The 27,386-nt window shown below is 41.4% G+C and overlaps 1 protein-coding gene across 4 annotated transcripts in view; it reads right to left on the reverse strand.

Annotated features, from left to right (window-relative positions):
* Positions 1-510: 510 nt before the first annotated feature.
* LOC311080814 (uncharacterized protein) overlaps positions 511-27,386 on the reverse strand; it is a 41,463-nt gene continuing 14,587 nt past the window's right edge. The window contains exons 1-4 of one of the 4 annotated variants that reach the window (XM_084110956.1): positions 6,087-7,037; positions 4,458-5,529; positions 3,538-4,265; positions 517-2,567 (exon numbers count right to left, since the gene is read on the reverse strand). In XM_084110956.1, coding sequence (XP_083967082.1) covers positions 793-2,526 — 1,734 coding nt within the window. In that variant the 5' untranslated portion in view covers positions 2,527-2,567; positions 3,538-4,265; positions 4,458-5,529; positions 6,087-7,037 and the 3' untranslated portion in view covers positions 517-792. Of the gene's footprint in view, positions 2,568-3,537; positions 4,266-4,457; positions 5,530-6,086; positions 7,038-27,386 lie in introns of those variants that run through there. The other 3 variants (XM_084110955.1, XM_084110957.1, XM_084110954.1) reach the window with 3 other exon arrangements.

Genomic DNA, 27,386 nt, shown 5'->3' on the forward strand with positions numbered 1-27,386 from the left:
GCTGTGTGATAAAACTGAACATTTTGGAGTGGCCTTTTATTGTGGCCAGCCTAAGGCACACCTGTGCAATAATCATGCTGTCTAATCAGCATCTTGATATGCCACACCTGTGAGGTGGATGGATCATCTCGGCAAAGAAGAAGTGCTCACTAACACAGATTTAGAAGGATTTGTGAACAATATTTGAAAGAAATGGGCCTTTTGTGTATATAGAAAAAGTCTTAGATCTTTGAGTTCAGCTCAAGCTGTATATCTTTAGACTTTTTTTTCAAAGGACACCTAAATGTACGTTAAAAAAGTGTATTGTGTAAATACGCTGACTTGACTAACTGAATAAACTAGAAATACCTAGAATCATTAGTGTAACAGTCTCAGTAGTGATACACCTGGGGCTGGAATAAGCTCTCAGATTTAATCAGATGTACCCCAAACAGCAGCCATATTCAAGACCAGATTGACAACATACCTTTACCTGTGCATTCTTTCAAAAATAAATAAATAAATGCAGTAAAATGTTCATAATTCCTTTAATTCCTTAATAATTAATTCCTTTTATTTTCATTTTAATTTACATTGTGGCATTTTCCAGCAAGACGGAAATGTTTTTAATATTTTGATTCCAAGGTATTAGACTGAATCAAATACATGAGAGATGCATCCAAACAATTGAATTTAGAGTCAGTCTTCCACAATCACTCAATATTGGAAGCTATAGCATAGGAGATGGTCAGGCATTCATATGTAAACAAAATTATTTTTTAAAAGCCTCAGAAAATCATATTTGCTGCACATTCATCTGCGGCGTGAACATAGCCTTGATCTCACACAGATACGCATTTTCTGGTGACATTTTAAATTGCCGAGCCATTTAAAACTCCTTCCACACAAGGAACACAAATAGGGTCTCACATCTGCATGACTTTTAAGGTGTATCTGTAAGTGTGATGGCAAAACAAACATTTTATTACACTGTTCACAATTAAACGACCTTCCTTCAGAGTGAATAAGCAGGTGATTATTGAAATTGCTCCATTTTCTAAACCTCTTACCACATTCAGAACACTGTAGTTTCGTTCCTTCAGAGTGAATACACAGGTGATTTTTTAAATTGTTCCTTTTTCTAAACCACTTGCCACACTCAGAACACATCAGTTTTTTTCCAGAATGAATTAGTGAATGACGTTTCAGATCTTTTTGATATGTGAAACTCTTCTTGCACTGAAGACATCTAAAAGGCTTCTCTCCAGTGTGAACTCTCATGTGAACTTCAAGTTTTCCTTTAAATGTGAAACTCTTTCCACACTGAGGGCAGATGAAAGGCTTCTCTCCCGTGTGAATTCTCATGTGACTCTTAAGGTTGCTTTTAAATCTGAAACTCTTTCCACAATGCTGGCAAGTGAAAGGCTGCTCTCCTGTGTGAATTATTGCATGCCTCTTAAGGTTTTTTCTGTCTGGGAAACTCTTTCCACACTGATGACATTTAAAACGGTTCTTTTTTGAATGAATCTTTAGGTGGTAATCAAGGGATTCTTTGCGTGTGAAAGATTTTCCACACTGAACGCATTTGAATGGTTTCTCTCCAGAGTGAACTCTCATGTGAGTCTTAAGATTTCCTTTTTGTGAGCAGCTCTTCCCACACAGTTTGCAGGTGTATGGGTTCTCTCCAGTGTGACTTCTCAAATGGGCTTTAAAGGTTGCTTTATATTTGAAACTCTTTCCGCACTGAGAGCAATTGTAAGGCTTCTCTCCAGTGTGAATTCTCATGTGAGTCTTAAAACTTTCGTTAAATCTGAAAGTCTTTCCACAGTATTGACATGTGTAAGGCGTCTCTCCAGTGTGAATTCTCATGTGAACCTTAAGGCCTACTTTAAATCTAAATCTTTTTTCACAATGTTGGCATTTGAAAATCTTCTCTTTAGAGTGAATGATTACATGCTTGTTAAGGTATGTAATGTCTGAGAATCTCCTTCCACACTCATGACATTTAAAACAGTCCTCTCTTGAGTGAACTCTCATGTGGTAACAAAGGGTTTCCTTACGTCTGAAACTTTTCCCACACTGATCACATATGAACGGCTTTTCTCCAGTGTGAATGTGCATATGACATTTAAGGCTTAAGCTCCACGTAAAGCTCTTTCCACACAGTTCGCAGATGTAAGGCTTCACTCCATTATGAATTCTCATGTGCCTGGTAAGGTTTGATTTTTGGGCAAAACTTTTTCCACACTGTTGGCAGGTAAAAGGCTTCTCTCCGGTATGAACTCTCACGTGGCTTTTAAGGTGTGTGTTTCTATGGAAATCTTTTCCACAGTATTTGCAGGTATAAGGCTTCTCTCCTTTGTGAATTCTAATGTGGACTTTAAGGTCTTCCTGTTGATTGAAACTCTTATCACACCTAAAGCATGTGAAACAACTGTTAGGGTCAGTCTTTGGGTCTCTTTTTTGTGTAGAAGTATTTTCGGTCTGCATTGAATTTCCGGCAGTCATGAAATCATGATGTTTCTCATACTGATCTTTCTCTTTCATTTCATTAAGTACTTCACTCTCCTCTTTCAGTGGAATCAGGCCTAAGGTGAAAAGAGACAAAAACCTCAGTTTAATGGCACAAAGCAACAGAAACAACATGAATAGGCGTTTCCTGTAAATCCAAAGCCTCTTTTCAATATATTTAACAAAATATTTTCTTAGTTTTCAGGATTTGTTCTAAAATAAAGTGTTCAAGCTTGTATAGAAAAAAAAGTAAGAACGTTTTCTTCAAGGCAGGGTTGACATAAGTTTTATTGCATTCTTCTTAACCCTTTATCCGTCACACTAAGAAATAAAAATCCTTAGTCCACATTTAGCAACTTTTCAGTGTTTTTTTTTTTTTAATGACCCAATCAGGAAGCAGATACACACGTCAACCAGCCGGTTGACTTGCCCAGTTATGGTAATTCTCGGCATGAAGTAACTAGTATTAGGCATTCATGGATTTTTATCTTGTGTGCATCTGAAGTTGAATTTTTTTCATATAAAAACATTACAGACAGTAGAATATGTTAACAATATCATCAATTTATTTTAAAAACATGTTCTTATTATAACACAAAATAAAAACATTGTAAAGTGCAACAGTAAACATAATAGAAATCAAGAAATGTAACAAACAAATACAAAACTAAAATAATTATGATAACTGTAAACAATAAATAATTTTAAAAATATACTATAAATAAAATAAATAAATAATCTCTGGTAACAATATCTGACAAGATGTATGGTATAGACAAACTGACAATGTAATAAAATAGAAATATAGCACATATCTTTTGATTTGATAGGTGATGCGTAACAAAGAACAGTTTTCTGTTCAAACAACTTCTCATCCCTGAATTACTTTAAATGTGAAATCTGATCAAAATACTAAAATGCAACTTGTAAAATCATATAAAAAAATTATAAAGGGTGATTAGTCAATGTAGTAATAATATCAAGTAAGGGGGTGTGTGTGTGTGTGTGCGTGCGTGCATGCGTGCATAGGTCTCATCCTTGGCTTACTCTTAACTCATCTCTGGTGATATGCAACAAAGCACTGGTTTTTGTTGTTCAAACAAAGGAACATCTTCCCATCTCCACATTTGGAACATCGCCAACGCGACACTCCACTTTTGCACAAGTTGCACCTCCCTCTCTGAGTGCCAAATGTAGGCCAGTGTCCAACGCCATCATATCGGACTTCCTGGGTGGGGTGGAGAACTCGGGGGTTGGGACGACGGACTTGTGGCTTGTGCTTTGCACCTGGGGGTCGGCCAACCCTGGCAGGTACCTTATCAGCTCCCTTCAACGTAGCTGCCACCGACAGACGGAACTTCTTCAAGGGCATCGGTTTCTGTTTGAGAATGCTGCAGTCCCTTTTGTAGATAAGCCATGCATTCACAATGCTCACATCGATGATGTACCCAAACAATGGCAGGTACCAGCGCCGGGACTTCATTGGTGTTTTATAGAGGTGCACAAGCATATCGGAGAGATCAATGCCCCCCATGGCTCCCCATGGCTTGATTGTATGCCAGGACGATGGATGGGCAGGGGACGTCGACCTTCTGTTGCGCCTCCTTTGTGTATCTCTTCACTGAAGACAGTGGCTCCACCCCATAAGCATTGCTCAGCAAGGTGACACTTGTTGTCGAACCACTTTACTGCAACGACTCCCTCTGATGAACAGAAATCAACAACACCTCGGCCTCGCTTCACCATCTCCTTATCACTCATCAATGTTGCACCACCTGAAAGACATGGAAATTTGTTTTTATGAGTACAGTATGTATCACAATAACACTAATATAATTTCTATAACAAATGGAAGGCATGTGTACAGTATATCTGCATCAGAAGAAAAAATGTATGTGCATGCATGGTTTGATTTGGTTGTGATTGTGTAACTAACATGATTAACATATTTACTGAAAGTGCATTACCTGTGTGATTTACCCTGACGGTACCCACACTTCTCAGTCCCAGGTTGGTGTGCAGCGTCTTCACCAAGTTGAAGCTGGTAAAGTTGTCGTAGAACACCACACTTTGTGTACGATAGTGTTGCAGAGTATTGAGACAACCTTGGCGCCAAGGAGGAGGTCTTCCAAGCCCAGATGTGCATGCTCTTCCTCTTGAATGTTGAAGAATGTTGTGGCCCCTTGGTACAATATGAAGTCGTGGATGATGCCAGAGTAGCTGCCCCGACAGAAGATCTTAAACCCCCACTTATCCGGCTTGCTCTGAATGTACTGCCTGAGTTTGCCAGCTCTGGTGCCCTTGTAAGCCACCATAACTTCATCAACACTCTGCCTGTTGGTAGGTGGAATAAGAAGGCATTGTTCTCTGAACATGTCAAAAAGAGGGCGTATCTTATGGAAGCGGTCAGGGCAGCCCTCCGTCTGGAAGTTATCATTGAAGTGGACATATCTTCGGAGCACTTTGAAGCGCTTCACTGACATGGTATCAGCCACTGGTGGGAAGCGTGACTCACAGGCCCAGTAATCTTCCAAAGAGGGAAATTCAAAAACACCCATGTAGAGCAAAACTGACAAGAAAACCTCAATTTCAGCAGCTGTGGTGTTGATGGATGTCCCGGTCTGTTGAACTGAGTACAGGTTGGTATGCTCAGTTATGTGCACAATCATCTGGTCAGTAAAGAGGTTCTTAAAATACAGAAACAGCGTCTGGACCAACTCTGGAAGCTCGAAGACAGGCTCGGGCAGAGTGAAGATTGGAATGTCCTTTTTGACCCATTTGGTCTTTCTGGACTTTGCAGGAGGGGAGGGAGTTTGATTGAGGTCTGAAGATACCTCAACAAGCCTGTTTCTATTCCTCAATTTCTTTGAAGGGGGCGGTAAATCTATACTGCGTGGAGGGACAAAATCTTCATTATCTCCATTGTCTGGAACACTGAGCGCTTCCACTTCTGAGTCACATGGATCAGCGGGTAAAAGTGCAATACTGCTAGAGGTAGATCTGGGGGGGGTCCATAAAATGTACGGCAGTCCATTATGTCTGAAAGAGATGGAACATAATAAACATTACTGTACAGTGTCGCAAACTGTGTCTTGAGTAATCAGTACATCTATCCATAATAAATGCACAATTGTCATATTGATAAACTGTTCTCCCAACATACAGGCACATTGTGATTTATTTTAATTTGTTAAGAAAAAATATGCTAATAAATACTCTGTGTACTATGTATGACAAATCGGATAACACACAACCATGAAATTACATAACAAGAGACAGAAAATGTTGAAGTGTGACTGATAAGGTAAGTTTACTGTGCTAAATAAAGCCAAAAATGTCCAACCATCAATTCAATTACAGTCTCATTATCGTGTTATGTTTGTCAGACATGTATTATACTGAGTCACGATCGCGTTGCTGTGCTAATTTAGCTAGCGTCCAGTTCAGTTTACCCTAACTGGGAAACTCAACCGAGTGGTCACACAACTTTTCTGAGGTAACAGAGAGATACATCTTGTCATCACTTTTATCCCATTCAACAAAAATATAATCATTAGGAAGTCTAGAACATGAAATCCAACCAAAAAATATCTTACCTTAAATTTTAGCATCACTGGCAGCCATTGTTTGAAGAGAGGTCACGACAATACACTTCCGGTTCAGATTCAGCTCGTCTCAGCAACAAATATTGTATTACAACATTGCCACCCAGTGGATATAATTGCCATTACACATTCTATTCAGTGAGAGGAAGAACAAACAGCTAAAAATGGGGTTTGGCGAGTTTTAATTACAGGAATTTGACCGCGAAAAAAGGTCAACCGCACGGTTACAATACACGTTAAAGGGTTAAAGTTGACATGAAATCAAAATTGACCCTATTTACTTTATTAGCGCATATTACTAGTCTTGTGGTGAACAATTAATCTGTGCAAGTTAATACACAGAAAAAAATTGTTTGCCGTGGTAATCTTTAATCAAAATCTGAACTTATTTCCGGTCTGGAATGGCGTTCCTTTTCTGATGACGTCAGTTTGACGGCTTGGGTTGAAATCGCTTAAAGGACAATTCCAGTGAAAAATGAACCTAGGGGTATTTAACACATGGTTACCGAGTCGATCGTTCCCTAATCGAGCCACGAACGCCGTCGATAGGATAGCTGGTCGATAGGAGTTACGTTTGTGAAATCTAACGTAGAACGGCGTTCGTGGCTCGATTAGTCGAGACTGTTTTCCAAGATGGATCCTGGATGTAAACGCGTAATGTACTGTCTTTATAAAGTATCTTCTTATTAAACTGTCTGTACACTTACAAAGTTCTCAATGCTTCGGTTTGTATGTAAGGACCCTCATTATGTTACCGTGTTAGTGTGAGGCTATTTTGAGCCTTGTTAGTGGTATTAACTAGCGATTTAATTTTACTTACTCTATGCCCCATATACTACTGCTATGAGCTATACTGTTTTTAAAGATAAAACTCTATACATTCGATTTTCATGAAAACGCATCGCAGGGAACGATCGACTCGGTAACCATGTGTTAAATACCCCTAGGTTCATTTTTCACTGGAATTGTCCTTTAACCACTCCCCTCAAACCGTTAGTCTGCTATGAGCAGAGATTGAGAGGAGGAGCGCTAGAGTAAAACCCTGCCCTCTGTTCATTATTCCGTTTCACTTAGAAATGTGTCACAACAATGGAGAAAAGTCGTTTGCAACTTTCGGTTCATGGGGACTTTAATCCTGGTCCTGGAGACGCACCGCTCTGGGCTGCGTTTTTCAAAAGCATCATGAGCAAGTTGATCGTAGAGACTATTGGTGGCAATGATTCTATGATCTACTTAAACCTACAATGCTTTTGAGAAAAACAGCCCAGCTCATTCTGCATTTTGTCCCTCTTATCTGACGCACCCAGTTAAGTTCATGGAGAGCCCTCCTAATGAGGTGATGATCTGATAGGGCTGGGGTAAACGATTATTAATTAAACGATTAGTCGGGCGATTATTTTATCGATTAGTCGACTAATCTAACTAGACTAATTGGAATTAATTATCCTGTCTGTTATTCGCATATCTCTCGAACCGTTAGTCCGATGGATTTCAAACTCGACAGGTGTCTTGCTATGGGCACGAGTAAGTGCAGTGCCAAGTTTGACGTTGTTTGGATGAGAAATGCAAAAGATATCGTTAAATATATTGGTAAAAGAAGCACTTAGAAGGTTGTGGTTTAAAAATAAACATTCTGACATAAACACTCTGTCAGCTACAATGTTTACTTCTGAATATTGTAGTATGAACGTGATAAATCCATTTTGATTAATTTGAGTAAAAATGTGTTTTCTTTACCAAGAAAGTGGCAAGAAGAAAACCACTATTTTCTGTTTCAAATTTTCACATAGCATCTTTAGGTTATAATAACATAAACAATTCAAATCCAGATTTAGATTTTCAAAGATTTATTATAAAAACGGATAATTTTTTTCCCAAAAATGCAATAAATTCATGACACTTTTTTTTTTCTCCAAAATGCAATTAATCCATTGAATCAATATAAAAGTTATTTTTCATATTGAAACTGTTGAAAATACACAACAACGTAAGTTGATCCACATATGACAGCCTCTGAACTCGCACTCAGTCAATACTAATCTTATATACAGGCATGTACTGGACTAAACATACATTCAATCAGCCATCGCTAAGAAATACCTCCTGAACTTTTTTGACGGCGATCAGCTGTAAAATGGCTTGGTCCTGCTCGGTTTTCGTTGACTTTGAGTACAAGAATTGAAAGTTTTTTAAAAGATCCCCTGGGGTTATCGTGTTAGCGTGACAGAAGTTTGATGCTGTCGTGTGAGAACAAGCAACAGTCGGCATTTTTCCTCCTCCCGCGTGCCTCATCTTCTTAATCTCCTCACGTAAATGATTAGATTTCGATGGCTTACGTTTCTTCCCTACGGCAGAAACCACCACAGGTTCATCAATGCCGTCAAATGTATTATTTTTTGTTTGTTTGTTGATCAAAAAGTACAAAGTAGATAAGGAAAACTAGGATGCCGGGTGTATTCAAAGCGCCACCGTTACGGTTTACAATGCGTGGAATGGTGCGCTGTGATTGGTTGAGCGGATTTATCGCATTCTGCAGAGAAAGGAGACTGGCGTTTGTCACGGTTTGGAAAGAAAGGGAGAAAACATGACAGAATAACACGGCGGGCGATGTGTGTGGCGAGCTGTACCTCCAGGAATGGTGCAAAAAATAAATAAATAAAGAAGTGTCGACGCAAAAATATGACGTCGGCGTAATCGACGCACCGCTACAGCACTATGATCTGATTCAGTAAAGTTAAGTACTGTGCTGTACTTAATTCAGTAAGTAAGGGAGTATGCAGAGGGGAAAAAAATCTGTCTGGCTCATGGTGAAAATCAAGTTTTTAAATGTTGTTTATGTCTATGTGGCATTTTTAATATGCTTTAAGACAAACCATGTGAAAATTCAGAAGTCAACACCATTGCTGAGTATTTTCTCCTCAAAACTGCAGTAAAAAAAAAAAAGTCTCAAAAACCCAGTTTGAAATCGCTGGTATTTCTGACGTTACAAACTACTTTGTAATCAATTACATAACCGTGCGGGCAGGCTTCAGCATTTCAGTAAAACCGAACTAGTAGTTGAGTCTCGAGAGAAGCCAGGTTAGCCCGGTATGTTTTTTTGTTGATATGAAAAATCGTGTATATTTAGCAATATAGCGGGTGTATGATATAACAATGTTATGATGAACTATATTCTGAGAGAGTCTAGGTTTGGCGGTTGTCAGGAGAACGGTACTTGCCTGACTGCATTGTGTCAAGTGCAAAATTTGGTGGAGGGGAGATTATGGTGTGGGTTTGTTTTTCAGGGGTTGGGCTTGGCCCCTTAGTTCCAATGAAAGGAACGCTTGAAGGACAAATCCAGTGAAAAATGAACCTAGGGGTAATTAACACATGGTTACCAAGTCGATCGTTCCCTGCGATGCGTTTTCATGAAAATCGAATGTATAGAGTTTTATCTTTAAAAACAGATTAGCTCATAACACTAGTATATGGGGCACAGAGTAAGTAAAAGTAAATCGCTAGTTAATAATCAAGTATATATATTTGTATAGCGCTTTTCACAATACAGATTGTATCAAAGCAGCTTCACAGTATTAAAATAAAATAATACAACAAAGTTTGTTTCTAGTGGAATTTGATTGATAGAATAAAATTAAATATCCCCAAAATATCCCCAACTAATACCACTAACAAGGCTCAAAATAGCCTCACACTAACACGGTAGCATAATGAGGGTCCCTACATGCAAACCGAAGCATTGAGAACTTTGTAAGTGTACAGACAGTTTAATAAGAAGATACTTTATAAAGACAGACGTTTATAGACAGGTGTCATCTTGGAAAACAATCTCGACTAGTCGAGTCACGAACGCCGTGCTACGTTAGATTTCACTATGCGTAATTCCTATCGACCAGCTCACTTAGCACGGTGTTCGTGACTCGATTAGTCGAGACTGTTTTCCAAGATGACGCCTGTCTGTAAACGTGTAATGTACTGTCTTTATAAAGTATCTTCTTATTAAACTGTCTGTACACTTACAAAGTTCTCAATGCTTCGGTTTGCATGTAGGGACCCTCATTATGCTACCGTGTTAGTGTGAGGCTATTTTGAGCCTTGTTAGTGGTATTAACTACAGATGTGGCCTTTAAAAATGCGCGTCTCAGAGAGAAGAATGCCGCGAGCACTTCCGAAATTCTGCGGGATCGTGCAGAAGGGGGATTAGGTGTTGGACGCAGGAAATACTAAAACCTGTAGATGGCAGTCGTGTTTCATGTGGCCATACTGAGTTGACGAAGTATGACGAAGACAATGTTTTCTTTTGCCAGTTACATAAACAGTCACATATTCTTCATAAAAATCCGACTCAAACGTGCATTCTACTTACAGTAGAAGAGACATCACGTATGATAAGTGAGTCTTATAACACAATAATTTGCGAAGACCTTTGAAGAGACCGAGAGCATTTGCGCAATATCATTATCTAATTTTACATTTAGTTCCTTTTTGCATCTTAACGTTTTAAATAGCTTTAACATGGTTGTAATGCGCTTTTCTGCATTACTGTACAGTACTTTTTATATTATCATGTTTCCCTTATAGGCGTCGATTTCGGTGGGGACGGTGGGTACGCACCCACCAGATTTCGTCATGAGTCATTTTGTACCCACCACTTTTAACTTCCGTCCATATTAATTTGACTTTTGGTTCGATTTTTTTGACCGTTTTCAGTGGTTATGAGGAGCAATATGAGAGAGAAATTTGGTAATCATTGTCTGACCCATCAAAAAAAACATTATAATATTCATTTTATTTTAATTTTCGTGTTCGCATTTATGAGGGAAAAAACAACGTGTCAGTTCTCGGTTACGGACGTGAGCGCTCTGAAAGCGGCACTAAAAGACTGCTTTAAAACTTTCACAGAGACCTCAAACAGAACAGCTGCCTTTCTTTAAATTGAATTTCGTTTTGTATTAATTATATCGATGTATCAATGTTTCATAAACCAATTGCCTGGATTTACTAAGTAAATATAGCAGACAATCACGACATTGGAGGCGCCGGCGAGTGAACTGGAGTTCGTCTCATAAATGAACCGAAACTCAGCGTATAATGCACATTCACATTCACAGCGTATTTAGACACATTTAGACGCATTCATAATCATTACTTTTACCGGTTCTTTGTGGCAAGCTTTATGTGTGCGGTCGTGCGCTTGAGTGGCTATACTGTAGGCTATTTAAGTAGGCTAATTAAATTAATATAAAGGGGCGATTTGTCCACGAATTACTTAAATGAACAACTAGCCTACTAGTCGACTAGAAAAAAAAACTTTTAGTCGGAAGCAGCCCTTATTCCACATATTTTCGAACCAGGCAACAGGACATCTGTGTTGAGCGAGGGACCCTGCGGAAGGAACGAGCGGAGCGGAATATTCAGAAATGCGCTCTCCACTCACGAGCTCTGATCGGAACAAACCTGAACCTCACTGTCTGCTGAACTTGCGCAGAATCATCAAAATATAATATTTTCTAAAGAAGAATTTTAAAACTTTATTGGTGGTAGTTGAGAAGAATTCCTCTTTCCATATCTAAATCATTTTGAGCGCAATAAATGTATCATATTGTTATTCTTATTATATAAGAATAATACATATTTTTTTTACAACATTTTTAACATATAAAGAATATAAGTTTAGCGTGTTGTGTGTATTTCCTAATTATAAGCTTTTGGTGAAATTGCAACAAAACTAAAAGTGCATAAAAACATAAAAAACGTCATTACTTTTTAAATTCTTATTCACGTTTAGCGATGGTTATAAATATACTTTTTTTTTTTTTGCATTTTGTTGACAAACTACACTGAGGCCACAATCCACACGAAGCCAGAGCTTTCCCTATCCGATATTTTTTTTCTCCGTTCAAAAAAAAATATTCCGTAAACATGGCGTCGTCTCAAGAAATATCTGCGTACACACGAAACCACTGAAACCGACTCAAAACGATGTAGCCTAGTTATATACCAGACCAGGCGCTGTAATTCTGCCACAGACATACACTAAAAACGGAGAAGAAGACTTAAAGCATGCGCATAAACCTTGCGCGCTGTATACAACAATAATATTAGGCACAGTAGCTTCTTTTTTTCTTTTCTTTTTTTTATCAAGAACTTTGTTGAACAATATGAACAACCATAAATGGTCTGGTACAAAATATGAGTCACGATATTCGATAGTTAGCGGACGCATAAAGCTTGCCACAAAGAACCGGCAAAAGTAATCATGTGTCAAATATAGCAAGGAGACATTTTAATTGTTTATTAATAAGCTAGTGTTTTATGTGTCAGTCAAAGATGTTGACAATGCTGACTCGTCATCTTCGCAGATATTGTGAACGTGCCTATAGAGAGAAATGCACACTTCATACGGATTACATAAGAGAGTTGTCTGTTTCTTTTCGTTTTGAATTGTTTTGTTTAAAAGTGGACATTTCAAGCTTTCTAGATACATTTCTGAGTTTCGGTTCATTTATGAGACGAGCTCAGTTCACGAGCAATGCAAGTTATATCGCGCCGGTGCCTCCATTTCCTGATTAAATCGTCTTAAATGCGTCTCCGTGTGGACAGAAACCAATGTAATCTTCCTGATTTAATCACGTAAAACACAAGTCTAAACACAAGCACCACTCTTCTGAATGATGGTAACCACAAACCTCCAAGAGTTTGTAAACCAATTGTTTGTAAAACATATTTAATACTTTACTTACAAATAAATAAATAAAAGTTTTTACAGTGTATAAATAAAACGACATGAAGGAAGTTATTTCCAAAATGTAATTAATTGCACAATCTTTGTTTTAGCTGCTTGTTTTAGCTGCTACCAATTGACACAGAGTCAAGAAATTACAAACCACCCACCCCCCAGGTCTGCCGATTCTTTGTCAACCCCCAATGCTAATCGATCTCCTCTCAGGGAATCAAAAGAAAACCGTTTTTTCCTGTTTTCACCAGCGTGTGGGCGGGGTTTTAATCCCTTGCAGTTCCTTTGTTTAAATGTTATTTAAGCAAATCTACTATACATACGCTTTAAGTTATTTCAAATTAATGTTTATAACTTCATTTGTTGATATCGCGTAACTTAATTTGACATATAACCAACTGACATTGTAGCCTAGTAGATGTTAGATTGCATGCCAGGAAGAGGCTTATGCTTTGTATTAAGTAATGAGCGTTTACTATAATATAGCCGCACTCAAGCGCACAACCGCACGCATAAAGCTTCCCACAAAGAACCAGTAAAAGTAATGATTATGAATGCGTCTAAATGTGTCTAAATACGCTGTGAATGTGCATTATACGCTGAGTTTCGGTTCATTTATGAGACGAACTCCAGTTCACTCGCCGGCGCCTCCAATGTCGTGATTGTCTGCTATATTTACTACTTCTTAAATCCAGGCAATTGGTTCACGAAACATTGATTAAAATTAAGATATAATTAATACAAAACGAAATTCAATTTAAAGAAAGGCAGCTGTTCTGTTTGAGGTCTCTGTTAAAGTTTTAAAGCAGTCTTTTAGTGCCGCTTTCAGAGCGCTCACATCCGTAACCGAGAACTGACACGTTGTTTTTTCCCTCATAAATGCGAACACGAAAATTAAAATAAAATGAATATTATAATGTTTTTTTGTTGTGTCAGACAATGATTACCAAATTTTTCTCTCATATTGCTCCTCATAACCACTGAAAACGGTCAACGGAAGTTAAAAGTGGTGGGTACAAAATGACTCATGACGAAATCTGGTGGGTACACGTACACTGTCTTTGTATCTCTTTAGAATATTGCTACTTTTAGAAAAAAATGACATAATTATGAATCAAATTATTATGAACAAATAATGACACTGTGTCAAAATTCGACAACACAAAGAATGATCAAAAAGCGATATAACGCACATCTCAGGTTAAATTAATTATATAAAAAACATGGAATATTTTGTAAAAGCAAAACTGATCAAAATGCGGAATTAAAATAATTGTATTATGTGTTACCAAATATTTAAAGGCACAATATGTAACTTTTTTGCTTTAAAAATAGCAAAAATCACTATATCTATGTTATATATTTTTTTTAGTTGTGTACTTACATTATCCCGACTGTTTCCAACAACTTTCAAAAAAGGAGAAATTTTAATTTAATTCGAAGACACGGGACGTTTCTTTATTTCCGTTTTGTCGCAGTCAATGGTGTCATATCCGCGTTGTCCCTGGTTTCCGCTCGTGCTGCCATGGTAACCAGAGTTATGAACCAGAGCCCTCTGATAGTAACCAAGACGACAGACATGGACCACTGTAGTTCGCAATGTCTATTTGCACGCTGTTGTTGTTTCGTTCAAACATTATGGACCATGGCAAGCAGACTTTGGATAAAAAAGGAGAACTAAAACGAGAATCAATATCAGCGCGGTGTTTTCGAGATGCCGAGAGCTCCCATAGACAGTATATAAACGAGAGCTCCACGTCCGAGACTTCGACCGCTCCTACATGTACTTTATTAAACAGGTGAGCACATTTACATAAAACTAATCAATGTTATATAGTTCAACAATGATAAAATGTCAGAATATGATCTGTATGTTATTCTAATGTTGATCTAGTTTACTGCTAGTCTCATACAGACAGACTAACACATACATTTCAACACATTCAAATGCAGTTTAGTGTGATAGTGTAATGTTAGACCAAGTGAAACAGCGCTGCGTTACCTCACAAGTTTAATTTGTCTAATAAACTGACCTGTGAGTAGTAATTCTGCGTGTAGTTCGGTAGAATGAAATGTCCATATTCCTTTTATATCCGCGGGACTCGCGTCGCGTTTGGAGCTGATAGCTGTCTCTTAGCAATCCCGAACTGCTTCATATCACAGTCATGATAAAAGCATCGATGTATTCAGTCATCCATAAACATTATTAGATCGGTCGGCTTGACGTTGACGACAAGATCCTTAATTCTTGCGTCATCAAACTACGCCTTTGTTATTGTAAATAGGTTAGCGAGTGGAGAAAAAATCCCATACTGTACGTTTAATACCACTTCCCCATAATGTTGTAATTATTTTTTAAAACAACATCTGTCAAACTGTCAATCAGATACCTCTTATCTGGTCATTTTTATTTTATTTTAGAAGTCATAACTGTTGATCACCCTTTATATGGAATTTGTGAATATGAATATTTAAAAGATTTACAAACTGTCGGCAAGACCATTAAGACAGTTCAATTAAAATATTTATTAATAATGTAATGGCAAATCAGATGCGCCCAAAATATAAATGCTACGCGTTGTGCTGCAACATTACCTCACAAGAAATATCTGCACAAGAACAATCACACAAGAAATATCTGCACGAATTAAGAATCTGGGTAAGTCGCATTATTTAAGCCTTTCATTATGTTAGGATAATTTTGTGTATATATAAAAAAATACTGCTGGGTTTTTACAGGCAGAGTCACGTGTATTATGCTCACACTAAATTATCTGTTGCACTTATATAAATGCACATTACACGCACAATCATCTTAATAGTTGTACAAAACAGTTATGCGCTGGCAAGAACGTCACTTTGCTGTTTTAATAAAAGCAATGTTAAATATTCTGCATGCACTCATCTCCTGGAAACCACAGCAATGACAAAGCATATAAAAATTCGTAAACATTGTCCAATACCCCTTCTTGTCTTAAGACAACTTTGATTAACCTTTTGCATTTACAAATATTTTCAAATGTCTGTATAATACAGTAGCCTACTGTAAATATTTGTGTCTATTACTATTTATAATTTATATTTTATTGTGGAAGTTTTCTCACAATCATGACATAATGTGAAGTAAAATAAAAAATCTAATGTAAAGTTGTTTTTTATGCGCCACCTGGTGGATATTCTGTGAAGCGAAACACATTAAGGGATTTTTTAAGTAGGCCCCCCCCCCCCGAAAGCACTTGCAGAATTCTGCGAGACGAATTGCCGAATGCCGCGGGAGAAAACGCGCGTTTTTAAAGGCCACATCTGTAGCGATTTACTTTTACTTACTCTGTGCCCCATATACTAGTGTTATGAGCTAATCTGTTTTTAAAGATAAAACTCTATACATTCGATTTTCATGAAAACGCATCGCAGGGAACGATCGACTCGGTAACCATGTGTTAATTACCCCAGGTTCATTTTTCACTGGATTTGTCCTTTAATGCTTCAGCATACAAAGACATTTTGGACAATTTCATGCTCCCAACTTTGTGGGAATAGTTTGGGGATGACCCCTTCCTGTTCCAACATGACTGCGCACCAGTGTACAAAGTAAGGTGTAAAGTGAGCGAGTTTGGTGCGGAGGAACTTGACTGGCCTGCACAGAGTCCTGACCTCTACCCGATAGAACACATTTGGGATGAATTAGAGTGGAGACTGCGAGCCAGGCCTTCTCGTCTAACATCAGTGTCTGACCTTACAAATGCGCTTCTTAGAAGAACACACTCTTAAACCTTGTGGAAAGCTTTCCCAGAAGAGTTGAAGCTGTTAGAGCTGCAAAGGGTGGGTCAAGTCCACATTAACCCCTACGGATTAAGAATGTGATGTCATTTAAGTTCATGTGCATGTAAAGGCAGACGCCTTTCCAAACAATTGGAATATTGGCTAAAACATTTGCAAATACAACACAGTTTTCACCCCATGTGTACAAAAGGACAAAACCATCACTTCCTAGGGCATAAAATATCAATAATATAATATTAATAATATGGAAGTTGCAACAACCAGCCACTATGGCTCTTTTTTCCTGTATAGTAATACACCTCAAAGCGTGCAAACAAAATGCAATAAACTCTATGCTCTCTTGCTTTTGGAGAAATGTATATGGTTTGTTGCAGAGACTTTCCGGTGAAGTCACAAAATAAAATGCACACAAACATGTTTCTGCTCTTGATAAACAGGGGGGGGGGGGGGGGGGGGGGGGGCACTATACAAGGGTGGATTAGAACCTGGAACCTCTGACACGCTTAACAAAAGTTGTACCACCAGTCCATTAGGGAATCCAAATGCTAATTGCGTATCTATGTATTTATTAACTAATGTGAAGAATCTCGGGACTTACAATATATTGTATTATAGATATAGTAGATGTAAGGATGAAACTATCACAATAAACATGAGTTCTCAATAGGGCTGCACGATATTGGAAAAAACTGCCATTGCGATATTTTGCTTTCTGCGACATACACTCACCTAAAGGATTATTAGGAACACCATACTAATACTGTGTTTGACCCCCTTTCACCTTCAGAACTGCCTTAATTCTACGTGGCATTGATTCAACAAGGTGCTGAAAGCATTCTTTAGAAATGTTGGCCCATATTGATAGGATAGCATCTTGCAGTTGATGGAGATTTGTGGGATGCACATCCAGGGCACGAAGCTCCCGTTCCACCACATCCCAAAGATGCTCTATTGGGTTGAGATCTGGTGACTGTGGGGGCCATTTTAGTACAGTGAACTCATTGTCATGTTCAAGAAACCAATTTGAAATGATTCGAGCTTTGTGACATGGTGCATTATCCTGCTGGAAGTAGCCATCAGAGGATGGGTGCATTATCCTGCTGGAAGTAGCCATCAGAGGATGGGTACATGGTGGTCATAAAGGGATGGACATGGTCAGAAACAATGCTCAGGTAGGCCGTGGCATTTAAACAATGCCCAATTGGCACTAAGGGGCCTAAAGTGTGCCAATAAAACATCCCCCACACCATTACACCACCACCACCAGCCTGCACAGTGGTAACAAGGCATGATGGATCCATGTTCTCATTCTGTTTACGCCAAATTCTGACTCAAATTCTGGTACCCGGTGGGCTCTTCTGCTGTTGTAGCCCATCCGCCTCAAGGTTGTGCGTGTTGTGGCTTCACAAATGCTTTGCTGCATACCTCGGTTGTAACGAGTGGTTATTTCAGTCAAAGTTGCTCTTCTATCAGCTTGACTCAGTCGGCCCATTCTCCTCTGACCTCTAGCATCAACAAGGCATTTTCTCCCACAGGACTGCAGCATACTGGATGTTTTTCCCCTTTTCACACCATTCTTTGTAAACCCTAGAAATGGTTGTGCGTGAAAATCCCAGTAACTGAGCAGATTGTGAAATACTCCCCCGTCTGGCACCAACAACCATGCCACGCTCAAAATTGCTTAAATCACCTTTCTTTTCCATTCTGACATTCAGTTTGGAGTTCAGGAGATTGTCTTGACCAGGAACACACCCCTAAATGCATTGAAGCAACTGCCATGTGATTGGTTTATTAGATAATTGCATTAATGAGAAATTGAACAGGTGTTCCTAATAATCCTTTAGGTGAGTGTATATTGCAATATTAAAACTGTATTCAGGTACAGTCATTGAATAATTAAATGTAAAATAACACTGCATAGTCTTCACTGAATATGATTCATATAATTAATACAGTTGATCTAAGTTAAAAGGTGCTATATGTAAGTTTTTGACTGTACTAAAGCATAAAAATACCATAATATGTTTGCCGGTATTTAGGAAACATGCCGAGTTCACATACTCGTTTCTCTGAAAAACAATGCTACAGCCAGTTCTTTTACTTTGAAATGTGTGTTCCGTGTCGGAATGTCAGTTTTTGTTTTGGTCTGTGCGATACTGCCCGTTGCCAATTTACCCAATAGTATTTCGCCACCACAGGTTGCCAGATGGCGGAAAACACAGCATATTGGAGCCATGGAAGCCAGCGAACAAACTGGGTCAGAGATAGCAAATTCTACCTGACTTAAAGGTCCCATGACATGCTACTTTTTGTAGGCTTTAATATAGTCCTTAGTGGTCCTTAGTACTGTATCTGAAATCTCTTTCCAAAAATTCAGCCTCGGTGCAGAATTATTGCCACTACAAGCCAGTCCCAGAATGAGCTTCCTTCAGACGGGCCGTTTCGGTGTCTGTAGCTTTAAATACTAATGAGGAGGAGAAAGGCAGCGCAAGGTGGAGGGTGGGTGTGGCCTTGACCATCTTGCAACGGTACCATGCATGTTTGTTTATGTTGGATATATTGCAATGGCACAAAGACACGCAGTCATTCAAGCATTTCAGTTTGACCCAGAATCTGATCCAGATGGAGAAGCAACGGATGAAGAAGTTGCAACTCAGCGGCTCCAGCAGGACGTTTCCGAATGGTTAGTTTAAAATATTATGTCTGGATACGGTACTTTATTCGGATGGTTTACAGTTATTATCATGTAACTAACGCAAACCTACTGTTGCCTTTTCATGAGAGATCTGTAACGTCAGTAATTAGGGCCCAAGCCCTGAAAGGGCGAAGGCCCTATTGTTTTCGTAAGGATTATTAGGGCCCAAGCCCTGAAAGGGTGAAGGCCCTATTGTTTTCGTTAGGATTATTTGTTATTAGGGCCCAAGCCCTGAAAGGGCGAAGGCCCTATTGTTTTCGTTAGGATTATTAAGGCCCAAGCCCTGAAAGGGCGAAGGCCCTATTGTTTTCGTTAGGATTATTTGTTATTATTAGGGCCCAAGCCCTGAAAGGGCGAAGGCCCTATTGTTTTCGTTAGGATTATTCTTTATTTTATTTTTTTCGACTTCTCGGGCACTTTTGGGGCCCTTAACATGCTCGAAAACTCTTGAAACTTTGCACACAGGTCAGAACCCGCGGCCATCAGGGCCGGGCTGAAGCTGGTATCCGGGCGTGGCAGGTGGGCTCAACAGCGCCCCCTTGAACCGGGTCCAAAACTTGGTCCATAAATCAAACACGCTTGCATGAATTAATATGAAACTCGGTACACATATAGATCTCATCGGGCCGAACAACTTCCACACTCTATGTTATTAGCTCCGCCCAACAGGAAGTCGGCTATTATGGGTTGTTTGAAAAACGCATCCTCTGGAATTTGAAATACTCCTCCTAGAGAATTCATCCAATCGCGACCAAACTCGGTCAGCATGAAGTCAAGACATTGAGGATGCTAAATTGCGGACGGAATTTTGATATCTCGAACGGTTTGGCCGTGGCGAGGAAACGAATTTACGGCAAGAAAACAGAAACAGGAAGTGTTATAACTTCTGCATACATTAACTGATCTTGATGAAACTTCAGCAGTGTGTTCGGTGTAAGAGGCCGATCACATGGATGTGACCTTTGTGAGTCAAAGTTATAGCACCACCAACTGGCAACAGGAAGTGTGTCACTTTCAAAATGCTTTGAAATCACCCTCTTATTTTTGCCCGATTTGCTTAAAACTTTATGTGTATAATGTAGACACACGGCAGATGTAGACCTGTGAAAGGATTATTGATATCTTAGATACTGTTGCCGTGGCAACGCATCAAACTTTAATATTCTTTTCGGATGCTTTTGAGACTCTTCACATGCTTGAAAATGCATGAAAGTCGACAGACACATCACATTTATTATCCAGTAGACATGTGCAAAGTTTCAGAAACGGGCGTGGTGGAATGGCTCAGTAGTGCCACCTTTAGTCAAAAATGGGGGCTTAGTTTTTCCTAGAATCACAAAACTTGGTACGTATATTGTGCTCATCAAGCCGGACAACTTTCTAATTTACAGTCATTAGCTCAGACCAACAGGAAGTCAGATATTTTGGTTTGAATGTGGATTTTCTGGAGAATTTTCTCTCTGTCTCTGTGTGTCTGTGTGTGTGTGGGGGGTGGGGGATTTGTCTATTCCATCTATTCCATCTTTGTTTTTCAAGGTTTCAGGGGCTTTTGGGGCCCCTAACGTGCTCAAAAACTCTTGAAACTTTTCACACAGGTCAGAACCCACGGTCATCAGGGCCGGGCTGACGCTGGTACCTGGGCGTGGCAGGGGGGCTCAACAGCGCCCCCTTGAACACGGTCTGAAAACTTGGTCCATATATCAAACACGCTTGCATGAATTAATATGAAACTTGGTACACATATAGATCTCATCGGGCCGAACAACTTCCGCACTCTAAGTTATTAGCTCTGCCCAACAGGAAGTCGGCTATTATGGGTTGTTTGAAAAACGCATGCTGTGGAATTTGATGTACTCCTCCTAGAGAATTAATTCAATCCCCATCATACTCGGTGTGCATGAAGTCAGGACACTGAGGATGCTAAATTGCGGACGGATTTTTGATATCTCGAACGGTTTGGTCGTGGCGAGGAAACGAATTTATGGCGAGAAAAGAGAAAAACGAAGTGTTATAACTTCTGCATACATTAAATGATCTTGATGAAACTTCAGTAGTGTGTTTGTGGTAAGAGGCCGAACAGATGGATGTAATATTGTGAGTCAAAGTTATAGCGCCACCAACTGGCAGCAGGAAGTGTGTCACTTTCAAAATGCTTTTGACAAAAGTGGGGGGGTTAGTTTTACCAACAGTTACAAACATCAGTACGTATATTGGTCTCATCGAGCCAGACAACTTTCTAATTTACAGTCATTAGCTCCGACCAACAGGAAGTCAGATATTTTGGTTTGAATGTGGATTTTTTGGAGTTTTTAGCTACTCCTCCTAAGTGGTTTATTTTATTCACACCAAACTTTTTCAACATGATGAAAATACATTAAAGATGCTAAATTGTGAACGGATAATACATATCTCAAACGGTTTTGCTATGGTGAGGGATTAAAGTAATGTCAAAAATGGAAACACTAAAAGCCTCATATCTTCTAAAAATGTAGCCTAATTATACACCATTTATTTCTATATAAAATTATACAAATATCAGAACTAAACCCATTTTATTCTTTTTTTTCAATTGAAGAATTGTTTAGTACAATTTGTACCATTCACGGTTAGCAGCGCCTTCACTGTGATGTTTCCAAGCACATTTTTGCGCGTGTGAAGAGGATGATTTTTTTCTGTCGATACTGTAACACGAGTGAAGTACAAAGCCTATAATAAAGAAAAGTTTAGCATCCAAATACATCGCAAATATTGAAACATTTTGATTCTAATGAGAGAGTTGCGTGAGCCCAACACTGCTTACTTTCGTTTATATTTTTACATTAAATTTAAAGGATTTGTGTCACGGTTGATGAATTCATTGACTCTTCCTTGCGTGCTGTGTGTGTGTATGTGTATGAGTGTGTGGGCGTGGTCGCTCATTATTCTCCGGGAGAATCAGCGACAGATGATCCTCATCTCCAGTTACTACTTATACTCACCTCGTGCGTCTTGTGTTTGTCAGATCGTTGTTTGTGGATGTTCCCCGTTCAGTTCCTGTTCATCCTCGTCTCCTCATGTCTCCAGCCTGAGTCCCGTTTGGATTGTTCGTCTTTGCAGTTTGTCTTCATGTCTCGTCTTCACTGGGATTTCACCTCACTCATCTGACCGTGCTTCGCCGAGTTGCCCACGCAAGCCTGCGCTGCCAACGCACCCTGAGCTCTCTTCTGAGGATCGTGAGACCTGCCTGCAATTGACTGTGTCTGTTCCTGTTTTCTTCCTACACGTTCTGAGTCTGGTTTCTATTATTTGTTCAATAAAGAACCAGTTTTACTTGCTATTGTCTCCTCGGTTACTTGCCGTCACAGAACGATCTGACCAGCATGGAGGCAGCAAGCACACCCGAGCTCGCGGATTATTTCGCTCACAGTTCGGCTCGTATGGAACGGCAGGAGGAGCATCTCGCCGCGACCGGCCGAGCGGTGCAGGCATTGGTAGCGCAGGTGTCCGGGCTCACCCAGCAAATACAACAACTAGCGATGCCCGCTGCGCCAACCCCACCGTCGGTTCCCCCCACTCCTCCCGCACCCAATCGTCAATCAGAGCCCCGTTTACCGACGCCAGAGAACTATTCGGGTGAGCCAAGCTATTGTAGAGCTTTCTTGACCAAATGCTCTATGTTTTTTGCCCTTCAGCCTCAGATATTCTGCACTGAAGATTCGAAAGTGGCTTTCGTGCTTACGTTGCTGTCTGGGCGTGCGGCTCTGTGGGGGACGGCGGTGTGGGAGAACCAACGACCATGCTGTTCCTCGTTCGCGGCACTCTCAGAGGAGATGAAGAGGGAGTTCGACCGGGCAGTCGCAGGGAGAGAAGCGGCTCGTCAGCTCGCGGACATCGTCCAGGGAGAAAGACCGGTCGCTGACTATTCCATCGAGTTCCGCACCCTCGCTGCAGAGTGCCGCTGGAACGAGGAGGCGCAGTGGGACGTCTTCCTGCATGGGCTGGCTGACCGCATCCAACACGAGATCTACACCCTGGAGCTACCCACGAGTCTCAACGAATTGATTGACCTGGCACTGCGAGTGGACGCTCGCATGAGTCGCCTGGAGCAACGCACCCGTACAACTCCGGTTCATAGAGTTTTGGGACTCCCTCAGCCCAGCGGTCGTGATGCGGTCAGCCCCGTCGACGATCAAGAGCCCATGCAGGTGGGTCGAGCCCGGCTCTCCCGGAATGAGAGGGAGAGAAGGAGATCCCGAGGATTGTGTTTGTACTGTGGAGGCTCTGGTCACTTTCTCAATAACTGCCCCGTAAAAGAGCGAGCCCGGCAGTAGAGAAGAGGATTCTGTCGGGCGGGGTCTCCATCCAGAAAACCTCTTCCACTCTCCTTCCGGTGAGATTGCAGTGGGCAACTCACACTCATCAATGTCAAGCACTCATCGATTCCGGAGCAGAAGGTAATTTTATGGACTGGTCTCTAGCACACAAACTTCAGATACCCACCATACCACTCACCAACCAAATCTCCGTCAACGCACTCAATGGCCAAGAGTTACCCACTATATCTGACACCACCATTCAATTAACGCTCATCACTTCTGGCAATCATTCCGAAGAACTGTCATTTCTGCTTCTGGACTCCCCTCATATCCCCATTGTCCTCGGTCATCCTTGGCTCACGCAGCATAACCCCAGGGTTGACTGGGGACATAATTCTATTTCTGCCTGGATCGGTATGAGTTCGGCGGGGTTCTTTTTTGTGGGGAAGAAAGACGGTTCCCTGCGACCGTGCATTGATTACCGAGGGCTGAACAACATCACGGTAAAGAATACTTATCCTTTGCCGTTGATGTCTTCAGCCTTGGCTCACGCAGCATAACCCCAGGGTTGACTGGGGACATAATTCTATTTCTGCCTGGATCGGTATGAGATCGGCGGGTTTCTTTTTTGTGGGGAAGAAAGACGGTTCCCTGCGACCGTGCATTGATTACCGAGGGCTGAACAACATCACGGTAAAGAATACTTATCCTTTGCCGTTGATGTCTTCAGCCTTCGAACGGTTGCAGGGAGCCTCGGTCTTCACAAAAATGGATTTACGTAATGCTTATCATTTGGTCCGCATCAGGAAGGGAGATGAATGGAAAACCGCATTTAACACCCCCAGGGGGCACTCTGAATATTTGGTCATGCCTTTCGGCCTTTCCAACTCCCCAGCGGTTTTCCAGGCACTCGTCAATGACGTGCTGAGAGACATGGTAGACCAGTTCATATATGTCTACCTGGATGACATATTGATTTTTTCTTCGTCTCTCCAGGAACACGTTCAGCACGTCAGACGAGTGCTTCAGAGGTTGCTAGAGAATGGGCTTTTTGTCAAGGCGGAGAAATGCGCTTTTCATGCACAGTCTGTCCCTTTCTTAGGTTACATCATCTCGTCTGAGGGAGTGCGTATGGATCCTGACAAAGTTAAGGCTGTGGTGGATTGGCCAAGTCCAGATTCCCGTAAGGCCCTACAGAGGTTTCTGGGGTTTGCCAATTTTTACCGACGTTTCATTCGTAATTTCAGCCAGCTAGCCGCTCCTCTGACAGCCTTGACCTCCCCCAGAACGACGTTCAGGTGGTCCGATGCAGCCGAGGCTGTATTCGCTAACCTGAAGAGTCGCTTTGTTTCCGCTCCCATTCTCATAGCCCCTGATCCATCACGTCAGTTCGTGGTGGAGGTTGACGCGTCAGAGGTGGGGGTAGGTGCGGTACTCTCCCAACGCTCTTCCACAGACGACAAGATGCATCCTTGCGCGTTTTTTTCCCATCGATTATCGCCTACTGAACGTAACTATGACATTGGTAACAGGGAGTTGTTGGCGGTCAAGTTAGCGTTAGAAGAATGGCGACATTGGTTAGAAGGGTCGGGGGTACCTTTTATAGTCTGGACTGACCACAAGAATCTGGAATACATTCAATCCGCTAAAAAACTCAACTCCAGGCAGGCTCGGTGGGCTCTTTTTTTCGGTCGTTTTGATTTTACTCTCTCGTACCGCCCGGGTTCCAAGAATATCAAACCCGATTCTTTATCTCATATTTTTGATCCATCCGAACGCCCGTCTACTCCCGAGTGCATTTTACCCGAGACTCTATTCATCTCCACACTCACATGGGAGGTCGAATCGAAGGTCAAGACGGCCTTAGAAGGGGTAACGCCTCCACCCGGTTGCCGACCGAATCGGTTATTTGTGCCGGAGGGAGTACGGTCCGACGTTATTCAGTGGGGTCATTGTTCTAACGTTGCGTGCCACCCAGGAGTAAACCGTACCAGTTTTTTGGTCAAGCAACGATTCTGGTGGCCCTTGATGGCTCGCGATATTCGAGATTTTGTTTTGGCTTGCTCGGTTTGCGCCACTGGTAAGACTTCCAATCGATCTCCAGATGGGTTACTCCAGCCGCTGTCTGTCCCTTCGAGACCCTGGTCCCATATTGCGCTAGATTTTATCACCGCCCTCCCGTCCTCTCAGGGCAAGACGGTTGTTTTGACCGTAGTGGACCGGTTCTCGAAGGCGGCTCATTTTATTCCCTTGCCTAAATTACCTTCTGCCAAGGAGACAGCGGTAACTGTCATTGATCACGTCGGTTACATGGCCTCCCGATGGACGTGGTCTCTGACAGGGGGTCCCAATTTGTGTCCAAATTTTGGCAAGAATTTAGTAAATTACTGGGGGCCACTGTCAGTCTGTCCTCAGGTTACCACCCCCAGAGCAATGGTCAGACCGAGAGAGCCAACCAAGATTTAGAGAGAATGTTGCGATGTGTGGTGTCAAAGAATCCTTCCTCCTGGTGCCAACAACTTTCTATGGTGGAGTACGCACACAACTCGTTACCAGTGTCATCTACGGGCCTATCTCCGTTTGAGTGTAGTTTAGGGTACCAGCCACCAATTTTCCTAGTCTGGAATCCGAAGTCGCGGTCCCCTCCGCTCACGCCTTCGTCCAGAGGTGTCACCGTACATGGACCAGAGCCCGTGAGACTCTGCTCCAAGTAGGGGCGCGCACCAAGGTCAAGGCCGATCGCCACCGGTCAAGACCTCCCGTATCTGTCGTCGGTTCCAAAGTGTGGCTTTCTACCAAGAATATTCCTCTCCGGTCCGTTTCGAATAAGTTAGCTCCTAAATTCATTGGCCCGTTTCCTTTCACCAAAGTCATTAGTCCGGTGACAGTCCGACTCAAACTTCATCCTGCGTACAGGAGAATTCATCCCGTGTTCCATGTGTCCAAATTGAAACCCGTATTTTATTCTCCCATTAATCCGCCGGCCCCGGTTCCTCCACCGCCGCGTCTCGTAGACGGGGAACCCTCTTATTCGGTATATCGTATTCTGGACTCGAGACGGAGGGGACGCGGATTTCAGTATCTGGTGGACTGGGAAGGTTACGGTCCGGAGGAGACCCAACTTCGGGTTCCTGCTAGGGACATCCTGGATCAATCCCTTATTGATGATTACAATCAACAGGTAGGAGCTCCTGGGAGCGCCAGGAGGCGTTCCTAGGGGGAGGGGTACTGTCAAGGTTGATGAATTCATTGACTCTTCCTTGCGTGCTGTGTGTGTGTATGTGTATGAGTGTGTGGGCGTGGTCGCTGATTATTCTCCGGGAGAATCAGCGACAGGTGATCCTCATCTCCAGTTACTACTTATACTCACCTTGTGCGTCTTGTGTTTGTCAGATCGTTGTTTGTGGATGTTCCCCATTCAGTTCCTGTTCATCCTCGTCTCCTCGTGTCTCCAGCCTGAGTCCCGTTTGGATTGTTCGTCTTTGCAGTTTGTCTTCACGTCTCGTCTTCACTGGGATTTCACCTCACTCATCTGACCGTGCTTCGCCGAGTTGCCCACGTAAGCCTGCGCTGCCAACGCACCCTGAGCTCTCTTCTGAGGATCGTGAGACCTGCCTGCAATTGACTGTGTCTGTTCCTGTTTTCTTCCTACACGTTCTGAGTCTGGTTTCTATTATTTGTTCAATAAAGAACCAGTTTTACTTGCTATTGTCTCCTCGGTGTACTGAGTTTCCTCAGTAGCGCCACCTTTAGTCAAAAATGGGGGCTTAGTTTTTCCTAGAATC

The sequence above is a fragment of the Abramis brama genome (assembly GCF_963993115.1).
Source record: "Abramis brama genome assembly, chromosome: 4".
Classification (NCBI taxonomy): Eukaryota; Metazoa; Chordata; class Actinopteri; order Cypriniformes; family Leuciscidae; genus Abramis; species Abramis brama.